General features: G+C 45.9%; 1 protein-coding gene across 2 annotated transcripts in view; it reads left to right on the forward strand.

The window, feature by feature from the left end:
• SFGH (S-formylglutathione hydrolase) overlaps positions 1 to 22,018 on the forward strand; it is a 160,797-nt gene that overhangs the window by 40,599 nt on the left and 98,180 nt on the right. The window contains exon 2 of one of the 2 annotated variants that reach the window (XM_086814425.1): positions 190 to 468. In XM_086814425.1, coding sequence (XP_086670551.1) covers positions 196 to 468 — 273 coding nt within the window. In that variant the 5' untranslated portion in view covers positions 190 to 195. The remainder of the gene's footprint in view (positions 1 to 189; positions 469 to 22,018) is intronic. The other variant, XM_086814426.1, reaches the window with a different exon arrangement.

Below are 22,018 nucleotides of genomic sequence, written 5' to 3' on the forward strand. Positions count from 1 at the left end.
CAGTGGCAGAGAGCCAGAAGTTTCCTTCATAATTTCGTGATGGTTTGCTTCTTTCTACTTATGAGATGGGCTTCTTTAAGTCCATGTTTTATCACGTTGTTAAGGAGTGTTTATTATGGTTCCTTTGACGCATCTGGCCTGTCTTTACTTTTTTGAATCATGGTTTACCTAACTTTGATTACTTCTCAGCACTGAATGTCAGGGTGGTTAGCGGTGAGAGTTTTTGGCCATACACGCAGAAGTTTCCAGAAGATCTTCTATCCAAGTAAAGGAGTTTACTTATACTCTCAAGCTCATACCATTACGTTCAGCACCATGGCAGAAGAGTCAAAGACAGTCACAGAGATTAGCAGCAGCAAGATGTTTGATGGCTTTAACAAACGGTATAAGCATTGGAGCTCCATGTGTGGCTGCCATATGAATTTCAGTATATATTTTCCTCCTGCTGCAGCCACCAAGAAAGTGCCTGTAAGGATCTTTCATCTGCTTTTTTATGATGTCTTTCTGTCTTGTTGTACTTAGTTTTGAGTTTAATATCCTCATGATTTGAGTTTAATATCCTCATGCCCTATCATGTGTAGTAGAGCTTTTTAATAAGTGTGGCTTTGATGGCTGCTAACCATCCTTTCTAAACATGGAAGCACAGGTACACCTTCCCTTTGGGGATCCCTTGAACTTCATAAGGTGTGTTTGAGCTGACTCCTGAGGATGCGTGAGTACAAACAATGTATTCTGTGCAACCCCCTGCTCTTGCACCTCAAGTGAGGCCTTGAACCTGTAGCTAGTAGACGGGAACGAGCCTTAGACAACTGTGTCGGAATGCACAGCGGAAATGAGATGAACTGCTGTGAGAAAGAAAACACAGAAGTGTCGAGAGAGAGAAGCTGTATAATCTCTGTTATATACACAAGATCCGGTACAAGAATGGTGTGGGGGTCAAGGGTGGTATTTATAACCCTGGGTTGCTGGTCAGCCAGCCTAAAACAGGCCGACGGCAGCACAATCATCTCCATGACTGGAAAATACCAGTCCGCCAGCAGAAAATGGCAGTCGGCCAGCATCACAACAATCGGCCAAAGACAAGACAAGTCGGCCAAAAACAGACAGCCCCCATGACCAGACAAAACAGGAAAAAAACATGGAACATGAGGAAAAATGGAGGATGTGGAACTAACCCCAGTGAGCTGGAGTGTTGACGGAGCATCGCCCGAGGCAGAGTCTTCGTGAAGAGGTTTGTTCCATTGTCCTACGTTGAACAAAACTCTAGCAAGCTGTCATTAGCCAAAATCTTCTCACGAACAAAGTGGCCCTAGATGACTGTGGGTTCCTCCTGTGGAAACCCAATCTCGCTAAGTAACCTCCGCAACCACACCACCTCGCAATAAGCAGCACCACAAGCAGCCCGGTACTCTGCCTCAGTAGAAGACAAGGAAATAGTTGGCTGCCTCTTGCTGCTCCAAGAAACAGCTCCTGAGCCAAGGGTAAATCCGTAGCTTGATGTAGATCTCCTCGTGTCTGGATCTCCTCCCCAATCTGAGTCACTTAAACATTGGAGTTTGATTTGGTCCTTCGTTCCCCCTCCAGTAACATAGAAGAGTCGAAGATCCTTTGTACCCTGCAGATATCGCAAGATCTGCAATCTTGCGTCCCAATGACTCTTCAATGGTGTTTGCATGAATGAGCTCAACAGCCCCACTGGAAAACTCAAGGCCAATCTGGTGTTCAACAACCAAATCAATGAACCAACAAGCTTCCGATACAAGGAGGCATCAACCTGCTCACAAGGATCATTAACTGTAAGTTTGGTATTCGGGTCCATCGGTGAAGAAACAGGCTTACAGTTCTCGATCCCAAAGGCCTCCAACAACTCATGAACATGCCGCTGCTGAGAAATAAAGAACCCCCTCTGGGTCTGCCAAATCTCCAATCCCAAAAAGGAATGGAGTAAGCCTAAATCTGTCATCTCAAACTCCTTTGACAAGGCAACCTTTGTCACAGCTATGTGCTCCACATGACCGCCAGTGAGAATAAGATCATCCACAAAGAATAATCAAGGTGACCATATCGCGTTCCCGAAAGAGATACAAGTTCGGATCTGCAGGTGATCTCTGGAAACCCTTTCTAAGAAAGAAAGAATCAATCTTTTGATTCCAAGCCCGGGGAGCTTGTTTAAGACCATACAAGGTCTTCCGTATCCTGTAAAGCATTCCCTTTGATCTCGGAACCTCAAAGCCTAGAGGCTGCTCAACATACACTACCTCCTGCAAGTCACCATTAAGGAATGCAGATTTTACATCTATCTGATATACCGACCATCGCTGAGAAGAGGCAAGGGCAAGAACTGTCCGAATCATGGTCATCCTCGCTGTCGGTGAAAAGGTGCCCTCGTAGTCGATGGCAGGCCGCTGAGCATAGCCCTTAGCCACAAGTCTGGCCTTGTGCTTGTCCACCGACCCATTGGACGTATACTTGGTCTTATAGACCCCCTTGACACCAATGATCGACCGTTTTGATGGCCTCGGAACCAACTCCCAAGTGTTATTCTTCTCAATGGCTTCAAGTTCCACTTGCATGGCTTTCCTACAAGTCTCGTGGGAAAGAGCTTTCTTAATGGAAGTGGGCTCTTTGTCTTGAATGATATGAGACATCAAAGCATAGTGCACCTATAAAAGCTCATGTCTGCTGCTGCCAACATCTGGCAAGCCATCCACCATTTGGTCGCGGAAAGCCCGCCGCAGCCTATACACATTCAAGTGGCCATGACGAAACTGCCACAAATCACCTAGCTGAGGACTTGTAAGAGAGAGTGTTGAGAGTCTATAAATCGCATTCTCCACTCTGTCTTTCCAAACAACCTGGCTTGTTGCTTTGTCCTGGAGAGCAACAAAATGCTCATCAAACTCCACCCATATGCCAGTCTTGCAAACCTCATGCACTGACAAAAGATGAAAACCAAGAGATGGGACATAAGGAACTTGGGAGGAATGCTTCCCCCCTCTGCCATTGGGAACGATCTCCAACCTGTCCTCACTATGAATTGGGATAGTGGATGCATCACCAATAAGGATGTGACCTGTTTGCCTGCGAAGATCCTGTACCAACTCTCGGGAAAGAGTCATGTCCCTAGAAGCACCACTGTCTAGAATCCACTCCCGAGTAACCCCAACGGTGAGTCCAACTGCCTCCCTGCTCGAAGAAGATGAAACTCTTGTGTCCATAATCTTCAAGTGCACAAAAGCTAAAGTCTTCACGGTTACAATTGAGGAATCTGCACCTTTCTCAGAGCTTCACTGAGGACATTTCTTCCAATAGTGACCGTTCTCGCCACAATGGTTATAGGTCCGCTCTGCCTTCAAGGCATCACGATCTGAGTCAGGCTTCTGCTTAGAAGACTTTGCCTGTGAAGACTTTCCTTTTCTCTTGTCATTGTTGTTGTTGTGGCCTTTCGACCGTTGACCAGTCAGAGCCTCATAACCTCTGCCCTGTGGAGGGTTCGTAAACCGCTCTTCCTGATCCAAAACCATCGGCACAAGCTCCTCCCATGTGATGGTGCTGAGCCTCCCACTAGTGATCAAAGAAGAATAGAAAGCTGAATACTAAGGGGTGAGATGAGACAACAAAGTGATGGACATATCCTTTGAAGGTATCTCCTTCCCAACTTGAAGAACCTCCTGTTGAAGAGCTTGGAGTTTGTTGATGTGCTCCCGCATTGTCGAAGACTTTGCAGGATTCATCACTGCCATATGCACTTCCAAGGAAATCCGCTTCATGGGTGATACACCCTCTTGGTCCACCAACACCATCACCTCCATCCTCAAAGCCAGAGATCCACTTGATCCTCAATTATGGGACGATCATGATTGGCCACATATTGGCCAAACTCTATGGATCGGTGCTAGAGGTGGAGCTCAGTTCATATGCAGAGAGAGCCAGGGATGCAGAGCCTCAAGACAGGCTGGCTTTCGGAGGAGCTACTCTACTCTTGACCACATCTTCACCCTCTGTGCCATCATCGAGGAGGTATAGCACGGCATCAAAGGATTTACTGCTGCTTTGTGGATTTCCGCAAAGCTTTTGATACTGTACCTCGATCCCGCCGCCTGCACCATCTACAGGAGATAGGAGTTCGATCTGACATGGTTTGGAGCATCATCGCCCTCTATGAGTTCATCACCGGACGAGTGAGAGCCCCGGGAGGTACATCACAAGAGATTTCCAAGACTATTGGGGTGAAACAGGGCTGCCCTCTATCACTCACTCTTTTCGGCCTCTTCATTGATGAGATCTCGAGCTTCATTGATGGATTAGGCAGGGCTGGCCCCACACTTCCAGGCATATTGATCCCCGTACTACTTTATGCAGATGACATCGTTGTCCTCTCAGACTCAGCTGAGGGGCTTCAGAGACAGTTGGATGCCTTATAGGACTTCTGCACTCAGTGGGACCTCTTTGTTAACCTTGGTAAAACCAAGGTAATGGTCTTCAAGTGCTTCCAGGCACATTTCCAGGAGCCTAGGACGAAGGGCTGGCTTCTCGACACCCTCGTCACACGAGCCTTGATGTATGGAGCAGCCTTTTGGGATCCAGATTTATCCGATGAGGATTGGCAGTGAGTTGAGAGGCCCCAGGTCATGACGTTCTCCCGTATGATCGGCAACAAACCATCAGTCCCACACTAGATTATTCAGGCAGAGTTTGCTGCAGCCCCGATGGTAGTTGATGCACTCTTCCAGACAATCACATACCTCCATCGCATCAGTCACATGGATCCCCACAGGTACCCGAGGCTTGCCCTGGACTCCTCAAGATAGCTAGCACTTGTTGAGGGCCACTCTGGAGTATGGTGTGCACTAGTTTCCACTTGGTTCTCAGTATATGGGTTCCGCATGAACCGTCTACCCCCCCTTCAGTACAGTTTGGACTCCCCTTTTCTCTGGCTCTCTCACGAGGCTACCAACCGGGCCAGATACGGGTTTCATCCAACCGCCTCAGAGTGGAAGCTCATACAGAGACCCAGAGAGGAGAGGATCTGCCGATTATGCCACACAGAGGTTGAGACGGAGGAGCATTACATATGCCGCTACCCAGTATACTATGAGATCTGCGGGAGGTTTCACAGTCTATTTCGTGAGGGATTTGGTCCACTCTCCAAGATCATTGACCTCCAGGACCAGCGTTGCCTAGGCCTCTTCCTGCTTGAGCTCCGCAGACACAGGTACACCTTCTTGAGAGAGCTTCGGCCCCAGCCACCCCGCCCTCTCCCTCGCCAGCCAACCATCACCAGTTTCTTCCGGACAAAGGAGGTGGAGGACACCGATATAGTGGATCTTGTGGACCCTCCACGAGCTGCTCCGGACCTACCTTACCCGAGAGGAGTTACCTCGGACCGAGCCTCCGCACTCCAACGCGCCCGACGGGCCCCTCTCCCCCGTTGGCCACGATCACCTCATCAGCTCTCCAGATCCAGGACATGCTCCACCACCACCGAGCTACCTTTCCACGTGACATAGCTGATGGAGACCTCTTGGCCATACTCATTAGCCCCATGCTTGATATTTTGGAGAGTGGAATACCAGCTAGTCGGAGTTGATGCTGCTCTCATGTTTCTAGTTTCTTAGTATTTCCATGATGAGTTTCCATGGACAGTTTTGTATCACCCAAGTAAGATAGCTATGTTTATGTTTTCTTTCTGTTTTATTTTCCATTCCATGATGAGATATGCCATGGACATTATCATATCACTTTGGTCTCATAGGCCCATTGGGCCTTTAGTAGACGCTTAATCTCTCTCTCTCTCTCTCTCTCTCTCTCTCTCTCTCTCTCTCTTTGCACATGCCATGGACGCCCTCCATCCTCGATAGCTTGAGCTTTGACCAACAATTGGTATTAGAAGTGGGACAATCCCGCCATTGCCATTTCCACAATGTCACTGAAGCATTAAAATACAAGTTGCTGACATGCAAAAACGCAACGCAGCAACAACCCCAAAAAAAGGCTAAAAAAAAGAGTACTGACATGGCGCTAATGATGTGGCAGTGCTAACGTGGCACTACCACATGGCAGGATAGCAAGACAAGGCAGCATAGCTTGGAATGATGCGACCAACTTTGGAAAGCAAAAGATTAAAAGCTTTTTAAATACTAAAAAGAGAAGAGCGTGGCAAAGAGGGGCACATGCCGGTCCAATATCCAGATCGTCCTAAGGGACCTAGAGAGCAAGAGAAGTTTAAGGAAAAGTCTAAGCCAGTGGTTTGTGGGATTCGCAATGTATTGGGGAACACTTTGGAACCGGAGGCTAGAGAGTTACGTCTCTCGAGGCAAAGTGCATGACAAGAATACTCTAGTGTTGTTTGACAAGGGAGCCACATATAATTTTATTTCCGTAGAGCTTGCGGAATAGTTGGGTATCAAACCCAAGGAGATGGGACTGGCCTTGCATGCGGAGCAAGTGTTTCATGGTGATATAGTGGCAGTAACGCCTATCATGGGTAAGTTGAGGATTCATGTCCAGGGTTATGTTGACTATGAGGATTTCTATATTTCACCTTTGAAGCACTCTGATGTCATCTTGGGGATGCCATGGTTCCATAGGAAGAGTGCTATTATCTAGATTCCCGAGAGGACCATTTCTCTCAAGCATAAGAATAAGGATACCACTATTGTAGCAAAGAAGAAGGGAGATATCATGCCTATTGTATTGCATGTATCTATTTCCAAAGCAATAATGTCTTCCATTTTTGCATATATGATCTTTGTAAAGGATAAGAGTGAAAACTTAGTAAAGATTTGAACTCTGTTGAGAGGGAGAGAATACAGTTTCTAGAGGGATACAAGGATTGCTTCATGGATGTAATTCTAGGAGAGTTGCTATCACACATGGGCATGTGTATATGAAACCAATTCACTACCAAAATAGCAGACATACATCAACCATTCCTGGCATGTACATGATTACCATCATTGTGAAACATTACATGAGCATATACATCCTGCAAACATAAACCGACTTGCACATGACATAGCACTAGGGGCTGAAGTTTGGCCAGCCCACCCCCCCCCCCCCCCCTCCCCCCCCCGCGCGAGGTATCTTTATTACCAACAGAAGTATTTATATGTACAAGATGCGGGTGCGCAGAGAGTACACACTCATCGAGCCGACCCCAGATTTATCCAACTGTGGAAACATAGGTAAACACATTACCTACAACTCCTCGGTCACCAACCAAGGTCGAGCGGTCACCAAACACTCCTATTGCAACACCCTCGGTCACCAACCAAGGTTGAGCGATCACCAACCGCTCCTGTAGAACACCCTCGGTCACCAACCAGGGTAGAGTGATCACCAACCACTCCTGTACTTTGATAGAGCGGTCACCAACCCTCTAACAAAGTGCTGTCCCAAACTTGCAAAACAGTAACCAGCCATGGTCTTGGCTCACTGGCCACCCACAGGTTCCACCAGATCACATCCCTAGGCCTGGTACTTGTCTAGGGACATGTTTGCTCAAGTTTCGTCCTGAGAAACCTCCTGCAAACCTGTAAAAACAGCCAATAATGGCCCTTCTAATAGTCGGCCAGCTCCCATAGAGGCTTTGCTCACTCCGTCCAAGCCCTATTCTCAGCAGAGAAGCCCAAAACAGTCCCAACAGCCATGCACAAGCTCTTGGAGCCAAATCGATCAGCCTGCAGCCCCTGTAGATGAAGTCGACCTGCCCTGTAGAGAGAGAAATAGCAGCCAGCCAGCCCTGGGACTCTTGTACTTCGCATGTATTCCACCTGTAGCTCATGCATATGAGTAAACTTGCTGTTTTGCCTGTCCACACAGCTCCTAACAGCCCACGATTTCCAGTTGAGTGCTCTACAAGTCAGGGCATGCCCACTTTGGCCCTCCCACACCCAGAATAGCAACTCGTGGAGCTCTTTGGGAGTGCCCGGGTGCCCATCTCTCATATTTAGCCTTGGTTCATTAAAAATAGTCCACCCTGATGTGAACTCACTTATAAAATTATAAGTGTGCCCGCCCACACTTTAAGTGAATGTGAACCCTGCACCCAATAAACCTTAGTAACATGAAATAATGAATAAATTGGGTTAAGTGTGCACACTTATCACCTGCAAAACACATAAGGAAACCATATGAGTCCCAAATAGGTGTGCACATGCGTATACACGGGTTGTCTAGGCGTCCCCGGTGCCTGTGAGACATTCACAGGCAAAATACCAAGCAATGTCCAGGCATCCAAAACAAGTCATCCATGCATGTGCAACTCACATACATATGCTGGTGCACAAACATAGTGGATGAAATCTCCCAACTTACATCTTGTACATCCAACTAGCCCGTTCACAGGCACCGTCCACACAGGACCAAAAAGTACTCACTAGGGTAACCACCCTTCCATGAGTCCAGAGTCACTCACCAGGGTTACCACCCTTCCATGAGTTCATAAATCATGCCAGGAACTCACACCGGGATACCAATCCTTCCATGGATCCCTTCCACATGTATTCAATCATGACATCATTTCAGACGTCTGCCTGAGAAGTGGTGACATTCCCCCTGTCTTCTAATCAGTTGCCCGCAACTGAAAAGCTTCCAAGTAGGCCGCAAGAAGATGTGGATAGTCTTTAAAATATGCCTCGTCCATCCACTTCGCATCAAGTGCTGGATAGTTCCTGAACTTCACAAGGTACTTACGGACAAGCCTGCCTCTAGCAGCTTTCCGCTCCTTGTGAAAAACAATCTGCTCAGGCTGCAATATCTCTTCCAGCTCACCAACCTCGGGTTGATCTTCCATAACCGGCTCCACCGGCTCAGGACCAACATATCTCTTCAAGGGGCTGACATGGAAAGCAGTATGAATCCGCCATTGATCTGGCAACACCAGCCTGTAAGCTACCTCATTGATCTTTTCCAAGATCTGAAATGGTCCATAATACCTGCAAGATAGCTTCGTATAGTTACCATCTTTCCCAGTCTGCTTGCGAAGTGTTGGGGTAAAGGCGTTATGCCCACCCTTATAGTGTGTACAAGCCCATAAGTTATAGTACATAGTACACTTAGTACTTTTAATGTACTAAGTGCACTTTGTGTACTAGTGCAATATACATGTGTGATAGGGGAGTCACACACTCATATCTTCATGAGTTGACTTATCCCCACAACTCTCTCTCTCTCTCTCTCCCTTGTTGTTCTCTCTGTGTATGTCTCCCACATGAATTAACCTAACCCTAATTCTTCCTTCTCCCACACAACTGGTATCAGAGCCGGTGCCCTTCAAATCTCTGACGCAGGCAGGCAGCAGCTCGACTCTCCCATTAGCCTGTGTGTGAAAAGCCAGAAGCGACCAAAAGGCCCTTCAGCGTGAGCAGCCTGCATCAGGGTCACAGCAGCCAGGCAGATAAGGAGTTAGGCGCAGCTAACCAAGTGAAGAAGCAGGCGGGTGCCCGTCAACAGCAGGCGCTACAGATTTTGGACACCGTGCAATCATTAGCAGGCGAAGCTGGAGGCGAGCTCGTAAGCGGGGTAGTGGTCCACGTAAAAGCAGTCGAAGCGTGGAGTTCTAGCGCTGCTGGCGGAGATGGCGAAGTGAGCGTTGAGCGAAAGCAGCGAGCCATTGAAGCGAAAGCGTTGAGCGAAGGCGCTCGCAGCAGCGACTAGATACACGCAGGCGAAGCGAAGGCTACCACAGCCGAATAGTCGCGAGAGGTGGCAGCTCGGGCACGTAGAAGGGCAAGCGCTAGGCGAAGGCAGGCGTGTAATCTTGAAGGGCGAATCCAAGGGGGCATTGGTGTGGTACCTGGATTCGACGTTGGGAAGCGTGTAGCGCTACACGGCTTCAGCCACGCATCCATTCAGCAACATCAGCTACAGCAGCCGTTGCCCCTATTGCTTCTCAAACGCCATAGCTGGTAGAGGTCTCCGCCTCAATTGTAAAAAAAGCCGTTGCCCTTATTGCTTCTCGAATCCACAGCAACAAGCAGGAGCAACAGCATCAACATCAACAAGAAGTGCCCCCCCCCCCCCCCCCCTTTCTCTTGCAACAACTGAAATTCAGCCTGCAGATCAGAGAAATTCAAAAATTACGAGGTATTTGTCTTCAATTTTGAGAATTTCTTATCAATTCAACAATTGAGCAGGTACAGGTGCCCAATTGCTCAATTTTTGAGCAAAATTGGCAAAATTGGGTGACATTGGTCACAATCAGGATCAATTTGCAGGAAATTGGTCACAATCAAGATCAATTTGCAGGAAATTGGTCACAATCAGGATCAATTTGCAGGAAATTGGTCACAATCAAGATCAATTTGCAGGAAATTGGTCACAATCAGGATCAATTTGCAGGAAATTGGATGTCGAAATTTGGGGCTTTTGATGTAATTGTGCAATTAAGCACTCATACATGTTGTATGATGTGAGAAATCGCACATTTGGGCAAAATTGCAGCAAATTGCAGTGCAAATCAAGGGGCTTTTGTGTCGATTTGGTTGATTTGCATGCAGGCAATTGCAGTTGATGCTGTGGATAATGTGTTGATGCCTTACAAGCACTCAATGTGCCTGTAAATCAAGGGGCTTTCATTATTTGGATGTATATGTGGCCAGGGGGAAGCATCGTGAACACTCTGGATGCCTTCATGTGCGTCAATGTACCATGTATGATCAGAAATTGATCTTAAATCAAGGGGCTTTTCAAGTTTGTATGCTTGTTGAGCTTGGCAAAACAGCAGGCAAGACATTTATGCCTTGAATCCTCAGAAATCAGCTTGCAGTCAAGGGGCTTCTGCCCAATTTCTGTTCGGGACTGTTGTATGCAGTGTACGGGACTGTAAAAGTCTGATTTTCACTCATTTGGACAGCTAGGAGAGCATTTATTGCTATTGTACCTGCTGGTACAGATTTGGCACAGCTTTGTGCAAGTTTTGGCATGGCTGTACACTGTTTTGAGTGACCAAAAGGTTCAATTTCAGCTGCTGTACTTGCCGGTACAGGTTTGGTACATCATTGGTGAGCACTTGGTATTGCTGTACAGTACTTTGGAAGGGCAAAAGAGCACATTTAAGGTGCTGTCCAAAATCTGCAGCAACCAGATTTTGGTGTTTCATCACATACAGTGGGAGAAAAGTTGCATTTGTGCTTCCGCAGTGGGAGATAAAGCTTGGGAGAAAAACTGTGAGCACTTTGTGTGCTTTTGGTGCAGTGTTTGCACATTTTTGCAGGGAGTCAGTCATTGTCAGGTTGCATATTGCTATGGCAACCACAGGTGAGAGCTCTTCATTGCTTCACATCAAGAAGCTTGAAGGCTCGCATAATTATGATATTTGGCAAACCCAATGCTACTGTGTTGCTCGAGAAAAACCAGCACAAGCCTATCAAAGAAAGGGGTGTAATGCCCGCTTCTCTTACTGCTGAAGAGTGGGAAGATATGGATGAGCTGGCAAGATCTACTATCATGTTGTCTGTGTCAGACTCATTACTATTCAGCATTCGTGAAGAGAAGACAGCTTGGGGAATGTGGCAGAGATTGCAGGACTTGTATGCCCAACAAAGTGCCTCAAGCAAAGTGTATTGGTTGAAGAAACTCATAGGTCATCATATGAAGGAAGGGGCGTCTATGACAGCCCATCTAAATGAGTTTAATGGTATTGTCAGCCAGGTCATTAATCAAAAGTTGGCAATGGACGATGAGTTCAAAGCCACTTTTCTGTTATGCACTTTGCCAGAGAGTTGGGACACATTCAGGACAGCCACTAGCAATTCGCATGCTATGCTGTCATATGCAAATGTTGAGGGTGCTCTTCTTCAAGAAGAGATGAACAAGAAAAACAACTCTGTTGGAAAGTCCAATGCAATGAATGCACGTGGGAGATCCCAGCAAAGGGGGAAAAGCCAAGAAAGGGGAAGGAGCAAGTCTCGCTCCAAAAAGGATTTGGAATGCCATTATTGTGGCAAGAAGGGACACATTAAAAAGCAATGCTACAAATGGAAAAATGATCAAAAGGAAAAGGGAAAAGGCAAAGACAAAGAGAAAGATGAAGCCAAAGATGTAAAGCCAAAGGGCAAAAGTGGAGTCAAGATTGAAGAAATCAATGTGTCACATGCAGGTGATAGGGAGGATGAGGTCCTATTCACGTCTTCACTTGATGCCCATTCACTTCTTACAGGTGGTCATGGTATGCACTCATGGATCATTGATTCAGGTGCCTCCTTTCATGTCACAGGTTGCAGAGACTTGTTTGTCAGGTATACTGCTGGCAATGAAGGAGTGGTTTATTTGGGTGATAACCATGCATGCAAGATTCTTGGCAGAGGTGATGTGAGGCTTGTGTTTTCAGATGGCTCACAGCTTATGCTCCATGATGTCAGGCATGTGCCTGAGATCAAAAAGAACCTGCTTTCTACTGGACAGCTTGATGATGCTGATTATGTTACCACATTTGGTAGTGGAAAGTGGAAAATTAGTAAGGGCTCACTGGTTGTTGCCAGAGGCTCTAAGGTGGACACTCTTTACTTCATGCATGGAGGTGTTTGTCACCATGCTAATGTAAATGCAACCGAGCTGCGGGAAATTTCTATGTGGCATAGCCGGTTGGGACACATGAGTGTCAAAGGAATGGAGCAATTGTCTCGTTTGGGTTACTTGCCTTCTCTAAAGTTTTCAAGTTTTCAGTTTTGTGAGCATTGTATATATGGCAGGCAACTGCAGTGCCCCCACAAGAAAGCTCTTGGACAGAAAGATGCTCAGTTAGAGCTTGTGCATACAGATGTATGTGAGATGCCTCAGCTTTCTTTGGGAGGGGCAAAATATTTTGTGTCTTTTATAGATGATGCCACACGCACGGTGTGGGTTTATCCTCTTCGTTTGAAGAGTGATACATTCTCAGTGTTTCAGAAGTTTGTTGCTCTTGTTGAGAATCAAACTGGCAAAACACTGAAGGCTTTGCGTTCTGACAATGGTGGAGAGTATATGTCCAAACAGTTTTAGGACTTTTGTGATGCTAAAGGCATCAAGAGGGAGCTCTCTACTCCTTATGATCCTCCACAAAACGGGACAGCAGAGAGGATGAACAGGACCATTCAGGAGAAGGTCCGTTCTATGTTGTCACATGCTGCATTACCTCATGGTTTTTGGGCTGAAGCTGTTATGACAGCCGTTCACCTTATAAACAGGTCACCTAACACGAGGCTTGGTGGGAAAGTGCCAGAAGAGGTATGGACAGGGAAGCCTCCGTCATACAAGCACTTGAGAGTGTTTGGTTGCGTTGCGTACGTGCACATACGCAGGGAAATGCGCACCAAACTTGATCCTAAGTCTCACAAATGCATATTCCTAGGATATGGTGACAGAGGTGAAATGGGGTATAGACTTTGGGATCCCGTGAATAGAAAGATCATACGCAGCAATGATGTCATTTTTGATGAAACATGCATGTATAAGGAGCCTGCAAGGCAACAGGAGCCTGGCAGAGTCATCTTTAATGATGATGGACATCATGGACAACAACCAAGGGCTGTAAATCAGGCATTACAGCAGGAAAACCAGCCCTTAAATGGTGCTGAAAATGGTCCAAATGGACAGCCAAAGATGGCAGAAGATATCCCTATGGATATACCACAGTTAGAGGAGATACCGGGCATGATTTTTCAGCCTTATGGCATGGAACAGGAGCCACCAATGGGTGATATGCAGGCTGGACAGCAACCTGCAAATGATGGTCATTGGGTACGGAGGTCCACTAGACCCTCCAGAGCCCCTGACAGGTTTGTTCCAGGGGTTGACTACTTGATGCTCACTGACTGTGGGGAGCCCTCATGTTATAAGGAGGCTCTACAGAGGGCAGACAAAGCTCTATGGGAGCGTGCCATGAAGTCAGAGATGGATTCTCTCCACAAAAATGGAACTTGGAAGTTGGTGCATTTGCCTGCAGGCAAGAAGGTTTTGCCATGCAAGTGGGTTTACAGGCTCAAAGTTGCACCAGATGCAAAGCCAGGTTAGTGGCTAAGGGCTTCAAGCAGGAATATGGTGTGGACTTTGATGAGATCTTCTCTCTAGTGGTCAAAATGACCACACTTAGAGCTGTATTGGCTTTGGTTGCTCATGATGATCTGGACTTGATTCAGATGGATGTGAAGACTGCTTTTCTTCACGGTGATCTCCATGAGGAGATATATATGCAGCAGCCAGAGGGTTATGCAGTGAGTGGAAAGGAGAAGCTTGTATGCAAGCTGAAAAAGAGTCTTTATGGGCTCAAACAGGCACCAAGGGAATGGTATCATAAATTTGATACATTCATGAAATCCCAGAAATTCAGGAGAAGTGACATAGATCACTGCTTGTACACCAAAAAAGCTTTGGATGGCAGTCTATTGATCCTCATCTTGTATGTTGATGATATGTTGATTGCCGGGAAATCTCGTAAAGAGATGGATGCCTTGAAGCAGAGGCTGCATTAAACCTTTGATATGAAGGATTTGGGTGATGCAAATCACATTTTGGGTATGCGGATACTTCGGGACAGAAATCAGCATGTGTTGTATTTGTCTCAGAAGGAATACATTGGCAAAGTTTTGCAGAGGTTCAATATGGACGGGGGGAAGAAGACTAGTACTCCTTTGCCTCCATATGTGAAACTCAGTGCTATGGACAGCCCACAGTCGGATAGTGACAGGGCTGATATGGCCAAGATTCCGTATGCTTCAGCTTGTTTTAGTCTCATGTATGCCATGGTTGCTACTAGGCCGGACATTGCATTTGCAGTGGGAGTGGTTTCTAGATACATGGCCAACCCTGGCAAGAAGCATTGGGAAGCAGTGAAAGGTGTCATGAGATACCTGAAGGGCACACAGGATATGTGCATATGTTTTGGCAAACAGGATGCATTAGTGCATGGTTACACGGATTCGGATTATGCCGGTCATCCAGATAACCGGAAGTCTACTACCGGTTATGTGTTTACATTCACAGGAGGTGCTGTGTCATGGATATCCAGGATGCAAAAGTGCACTGCCTTATCTACTACAGAGGCCGAGTATATTGCAGCCACAGAGGCTTGCAAGGAGGCATTATGGCTATCTCGGTTAGTGGTTGATTTGGGCTATACAGGGGATATTCCATTGTTGCATTGTGACAGTGAGAGTGCCATTCAATTGGCAAAGAACCCTGTTTTTCATGCAAAGACGAAGCATGTGGATGTGAAGTATCACTTCATCAGAGAGGTGATAGAGAACAAGCAAATTCAGCTTGTTAAGATTCACACGGATGACAACCCGGCTGATCTGTTGACAAAGAGTTTGCCTCCGGAGCGGTTTGCTCATTGCAGACACTTGATGGGCATTGGATGAGGCCAGTTTCAGCCTTGATATGGCCTTGTATATTATCATGTACATGCTGATTTTTCTTTTCCTTCATTTAAGGGCACTTTGCCTTTAAGTGGGAGGTTGTTGGGGTAAAGGCGTTATGCCCACCCTTATAGTGTGTACAAGCCCATAAGTTATAGTACATAGTACACTTAGTACTTTTAATGTACTAAGTGCACTATGTGTACTAGTGCAATATACATGTGTGATAGGGGAGTCACACACTCATATCTTCATGAGTTGACTTATCCCCACAACTCTCTCTCTCTCTCTCTCCCTTGTTGTTCTCTCTGTGTATGTCTCCCACATGAATTAATCTAACCCTAATTCTTCCTTCTCCCACACACGAAGGTGAGCCTTTTGGAATTTCAATAAAACCCAATCTCCATCCTTCAAATCCAATTGCTTTCTATGCTTATCTGCAGCTTTCTTATGCTTATCCTGGGATCTCTGTATGGCTGTCCGGACCTGTGCAAATGCCGTACCCAAATCCCTTACATACTCATCTACTGCAAATATCTCATCCTTTGTGCGAAGGATAGGTGGCAAAATAATCTGGCCATAAACAATCTCAAAGGGCGCCTTGCCCGTAGAAGTATGCATTGTATTGTTGTAAGCAAACTCTACTAGTGACAAATACTTCTCCCAATCTGATTTGCGATCAGCCACATAGCATTTCAAAAGATCAAGCACTGCTGAATTTGCAATCTCACTCTGCCCATCTGTCTCTGGATGATATGTAGAAGAGAAATTCAGCTTTGTTCCCATGTTATCAAACAATGCTCGCCAAAAGAGACTTGTGGTGCGAGGATCACGATCCCCCACAATCGTCTTTGGCATACCATGATGACCTGTGCCATATGCTTTGGCTTTATGGTCTTCCGTACTGGAATAAAATGTTCCTGCTTACTGAACCTATCCACAATAGTCCACATGGCATCATTCCCTTGTTGCGTCTTAGGAAGACCTGTGATAAAATCCATGGCAATACTCTCCCAAGGCTGATTCGGAATCGGCAACGGTTGAAGCAACCCCGGAGTCTTATGCCTGTCAAACTTAACTCTCTGGCAAACCATGCATTGGCGCACATAGTCATCTAGGTCTTTACGCCTTCCTGGCCAGAAAAAGGATCTCTCCAAAGCCTGTGTAGTGGCAGGGATTCCGTGATGCCCTGCACAAGGCGGTGCATGGCATTCATCCATCACTTTCTGCCTCAAATCCTTATGTACACATAAGCGATTATAACACGTATGGAGCAATTCGGGGCTGCTATACCCATCACGTATGGCTGAAAATCATGATCTGTATGATAAGAATTTCGCATATCAGATAAGTCCTGATGATAGGCTACTGTAATAGCACTTACTTGAGGCCTTCGGGATAGTGCATCGGCCACTACATTCTTCTTACTAGGAGTATGTAAAATCTGAAAATGAAACATAAAGTTTGCCCATCTCATATGTTTCTCAGATAGCTTAGTCTGTGTAAGAAAATACCGTAGACTCTGATGATCAGTCTTAACGGTAAATTCAGCTCCCAAAAGATAATGCTTCCACATTGTGAGAGCATGAATCACTGCCAATAACTCTGTCTCATAAACCTGCAAGTAGAGTTCGGCATGTTGCAACCGACGGCTCTCATATGTCACTGCATGGCCTTCCTGGTTCAAAACTGCACCAATACAACTCCCACATGCATCACATTCCACCGAGAAAGGTTTATGCAAATCTGGAATGATCAACACTGGTCCAGTCACGATTGCTTCCTTTAACTTAAGAAAGGCATTCCTTTGCTTGTCACCGCACTGAAAAGTAGATTTCTTCTTTGTTAAATCATGCAAAGGTGAAGCAATCTCGGCGAAGAGCTTAATAAACCGGCGATAATATGAGCATAATCCCAAAAAGCTCCTAATCTCATGTACATTCTTCAATTCTGGCCAATCTTTTATAGCCTGCAACTTGGCGGGATCCATACGTACCCCATCCTTGGATACAATATGACCAAGGTAATGAATTTCAGCCAAGAAAAATTCACTCATCTTGCCATTAATGTAGAGCTTATGGCGACGAAGCTCTTCAAACACTATGGCCAAATGCTCCTTATGCTGCTCTTCATCTTTAGAGAACACAATGATGTCATCAAAGAAAGTACCTGTGAACTTTCTGTGTGCTCTGAAGATACGATCCATCATACGATTAAATGTGGCAGGAGCATTGGTAAGTCCAAACGGGACCACCAAGAACTCATAAAACCCAAACTGCGTACGAAAAGCAGTTTTGTGAATATCCTGAGAGGCCACCCGTATCTGATGATATCCACTCTTATGATCGATGCGGCTAAAACATGTTGCACCCTCCAACCTATCCAAAATATCATCGATACGTGGTATCGAAAACCTGTTCTTTATCGTCACCTTGTTAAGGGCACGATAATCCACACACATCCTGTATGTCCCGTCTTTTTGCACCAGCAACAGAGGTGAGCATTAAGGAGATGAACTAGGGCGTATCAACCCTTTCTCAAGCAAGTCATTAACCTGTGCCATAATCTCTTCTTGCTGACTTGCACTCACTCTGTAAGGAGGTCTATTCGGGGGCGTACTCCCAGGTATCACATCAATACAATGATCCTTGGGATGCTCATGTGGCAACTCTCCTGGTAATGCATCCCTGAAACAATCACCATAACCACACAAAAAGTCTATGCGCTCTCGGGTTAGATGATCTACATTTACATTCTCATGTTCAGATTGTTCTCGTACAAAAAACCAAGTAAGAACAAGCTGACTCCTTCATTATTTTGGAAACCTGAACATGACTTACAATAGGTATGGTACTACCTGAAGGCAGAAGGGGTGTTAGGGTTAGGGTTTGGAGAAGCTGCAAACAGGCGTGGAGGCAAAACAAAGAGAGAACACGACTTCAGTGTATTATGCTTGATGAAAAGTGAAGTACAATAGCCACATAATAGTGACCTAAAGATATGTGTTCACATGTCCGGCCATAAAATGTGCCGGGTGGACCAAAACACCTATAAACTGAATATAAGTGAAACTAAGCTAAACTGGGGGAAAAAACCTCCACTAACTGAAGTAAAAAGTGCCCCAGTAATCTACTGATGATCACTAGCACTCCTCTGGGTGCATACACAGCATAAAACCCAACAAACCCCCCTGGAGTGATATGTGATCACTGTACATCATCCACCAAAAGGAAACAAATTCAAAGCACTGCGGAATGCTTCAAATTTCGGACGTGGTAATGCCTTGGTGAAGATGTCTGCCACATTCTGATCTGTAGGACAGTAGATCAGACTGATATCTCCTGCCTGGAGTCTCTCCCGAACAAAATGATAGTGAATCTCAATGTGTTTCGTGCGAGCATGAAACACAGGATTCCTGGCCACAGCAATGGCACTCTGACTATCAGTATAGATAGGTGTAGGCTCCTCCACTGAAATATCCATATCAGTCATGAGACGACGCAGCCAAACACACTCAACAGTAGTAGTGTAGGCTGCTCTGTACTCTGCCTCACAAGACGAAGTGGCCACTCTGGTCTGTTTCTTGCTTAGCCAAGAAATGCATGAAGAGCCAAGAAAGAAACAATTTCCACTAGTGGAATGTCTGGTATCAAAATCACCAGCCCAATCTAAATCACTGTAAGCGTATAATTCCATGTCACCTCCCTCAAGATAAAGCAATCCAAGAGACAAGGTACCCTGCAAATAACGGAATACACGCTTCACAGCTTGCCAATGTGACAACCGCGGGCTGTGCATGAATCTGCTCAACTGAGAGACTGCATACTGAATATCTGGCCTTGTATTACACAAGTAAACACCCAACAGCCTGAGCATATGTAGTGGCATCAAAGGAAATACTGTCATCTTGTAGTGACAGTTTCATCCCAGGCTCCATAGGAGTACTAATAGGCTTGCAATCCTGAAATTTAAACTTCTCCAGAAGTTTAGCAACATACCGTGATTGCAACAACCCAATGCCTCTGTTATCCTGCACAAACTGTATGCCCAAATAGTAATGTACAAGCCCCAAGTCAGACATGTCAAATGTCTGTTGCAGTATCTCTTTAAAAGCTGCAATTTTGTCATCATTTGATCCCATGAGCAAGAGATCATCCACATAAAGACTGATGACCAGCAGATCTGTCTCTTCTTTCTTTACATACAGAGTGGCTTCTGATGGACTGTTCACAAATCCCTGAGTGAGTAGGAAAGCATCTATTTTTGCATACCAAGCTGGTGGAGCTTGTTTCAAACCATACAAGGCCTTTTTCAGCCTGCATACTTTCCCCTCATGACCATGTTCTGCAAAACCCATGGGCTGAAATACATAAACTTCCTCCTCGAGGTCCCATGTAGGAATGCAATCTTTATGTCCAACTGGTGAACAACCCAACCACGATGTGCAGCCAATGCAATGACACGTCTGACCTGTGGTGCCTGCTGCCCCATATTTGGTTCAGCTTCTGGCTCATTTTGCTGCTGAATTTCTGCACCACCTACATCATTTGCTGGCTGTCCTGTACCCTCATGAGTTGGATCACCAACTGTGGAATGAAACTCCATAGGTAGTAGACCTTCAAACACATCATTTTCAGCCTGATTTGCCTCATAGCCAGCCATGGATATTTCTGATTTTTCATCAAAAATCACATCCCGACTAGTGAATATCTTCCTAGATAGTGGGTCATATAACCGGTAGCCCTTGCTCTCACGGCTATACCCAACAAAAATGCATTTCGTGGCTTTATCATCCAGCTTCCTCCTCAACTCTTTGGGTATGTGTGCATATGCAAGACACCCAAAGATACGAAAATGCGATACAGAAGGCTTGCGGCCATGCCAAGCCTCAAAAGGAGTAATGGATACCAATGCCTTTGTGGGACATTGATTCAAAATATGACAAGCACACATGACAGCTTCCACCCAAAAGATATGTGGTAGCCTTTTTGCCTTTAGCATACATCTGGCCATCTCCATGAGTGACCGATTCTTCCTTTCTGCAACCCCATTCTGCTGTGGAGTGTAAGGAGTAGTATACTGATGTTTTATACCTCTACTCCGAAGAAAGGAATTCAGCATATGTGACATATGTTGGGGTAAAGGCGTTATGCCCACCCTTATAGTGTGTACAAGCCCATAAGTTATAGTACATAGTACACTTAGTACTTTTAATGTACTAAGTGCACTATGTGTACTAGTGCAATATACATGTGTGATAGGGGAGTCACACACTCATGCTTTTCATGAGTTGACTTATCCCCACAACTCTCTCTCTCTCTCTCCCTTGCTTCTCTGTGTATGTCTCCCATGAATGAACTCTAATCTAAACCCTAATTTCTGGTTTCTCCACATCAACTGGTATCAGAGCAAGGTCTTCCCTCCCTCTTCCCTCTTCCTGCCTCTGTGTGAGCTGCTGGTCGTTTTTCTTCTGTGTGAGCCTATCAGAGTCGCAGCAGGCAGCCAGAAGCTTGCAAGAGAACAGAGGAGAAGAAGTCGAATACAGGACTGTCGACTTCAGGCTGGGCGAGCACGTGGCACAAGGCTAGGCGAAGCTAAGCGAAGTCAGCGCTTGGCGAAGACTAGCGCTGCTGGTGGAGATAGCGCTGGGCGTACAGGCGCTAGGCGTAAAGCCACAAAAATCGCAGCCAACTGAACGAAGCGATAGGCGAAAGCGCTGGCGTGAGACGTGCAAGTGGCGCTAGGCGAGTGAAGCGAAGGCAATAAGCGCTCAAGGCGAGCGAACTAAAGCGAACGCAAAGGAGCAATCAGGCGATGACGGAGGCTTCCACAGCGAGAAGCGAAGGCATCAACACAGAAGCGAAGGCATCAACTGGACGCCTTCATCCGTGTTCTTGGTTTTGATGCCAAGCGACAGGTCCAAGTCAGTGGCTTCCTCGTCCAGAGGCCTGCTTAATTGAGCTTTCACTCTGCAATTTTTTTTTGGAATCTCTAGAAGCTCCAACCAGCTGCAGTTCATCTGCACACATTTTCAGTAGCATCAGCATCAAGCATCAGCACCAAATTCGCCTGCAAATCAGAAAAATCAAAAATTTCAGAGGTATTTGCCTTCAATTTTTTGCGAATTTCTTATCAATTCAAGCAATTGAGCAGGTACAGGTGCCCAATTGCTCAATTTTTGAGCAAAATTGGCAAAATTGGGTGACATTGGTCACAATCAGGATAAATTTGCAGGAAATTGGTCAAATCAGGATCAATTTGCAGGAAATTGGATGTCGAAATTAGGGGCTTTTGATGTAAATGTGCAATTAAGCACTCATACATGCTGTATGATGTGAAAAATCGCACATTTGGGCAAAATTGCAGCAAATTGCAGCAAATTGCAGTGCAAATCAAGGGGCTTTTGTGCCGATTTGGTTGATTTGCATGCAGGCAATCGCATTTGATGCTGTGGATAATGTGTTGATGCCTTACAAGCACTCAATGTGCCTGTAAATCAAGGGGCTTTCATGTATTTGATGTATATGTGGCCAGGGGGAAGCATCGTGAACACTCTGGATGCCTTCATGTGCGTCAATGTACCATGCATGATCAGAAATTGATCTCAAATCAAGGGGCTTTTCAAGTTTGTATGCTTGTTGAGCTTGGCAAAGCAGCAGGCAAGACATTTATGCCTTGAA

The sequence above is a fragment of the Cibotium barometz genome, chromosome 20 (assembly GCF_041138505.1).
Source record: "Cibotium barometz isolate CiBa-2024 chromosome 20, ASM4113850v1, whole genome shotgun sequence".
Taxonomy (NCBI): domain Eukaryota; kingdom Viridiplantae; phylum Streptophyta; class Polypodiopsida; order Cyatheales; family Cibotiaceae; genus Cibotium; species Cibotium barometz.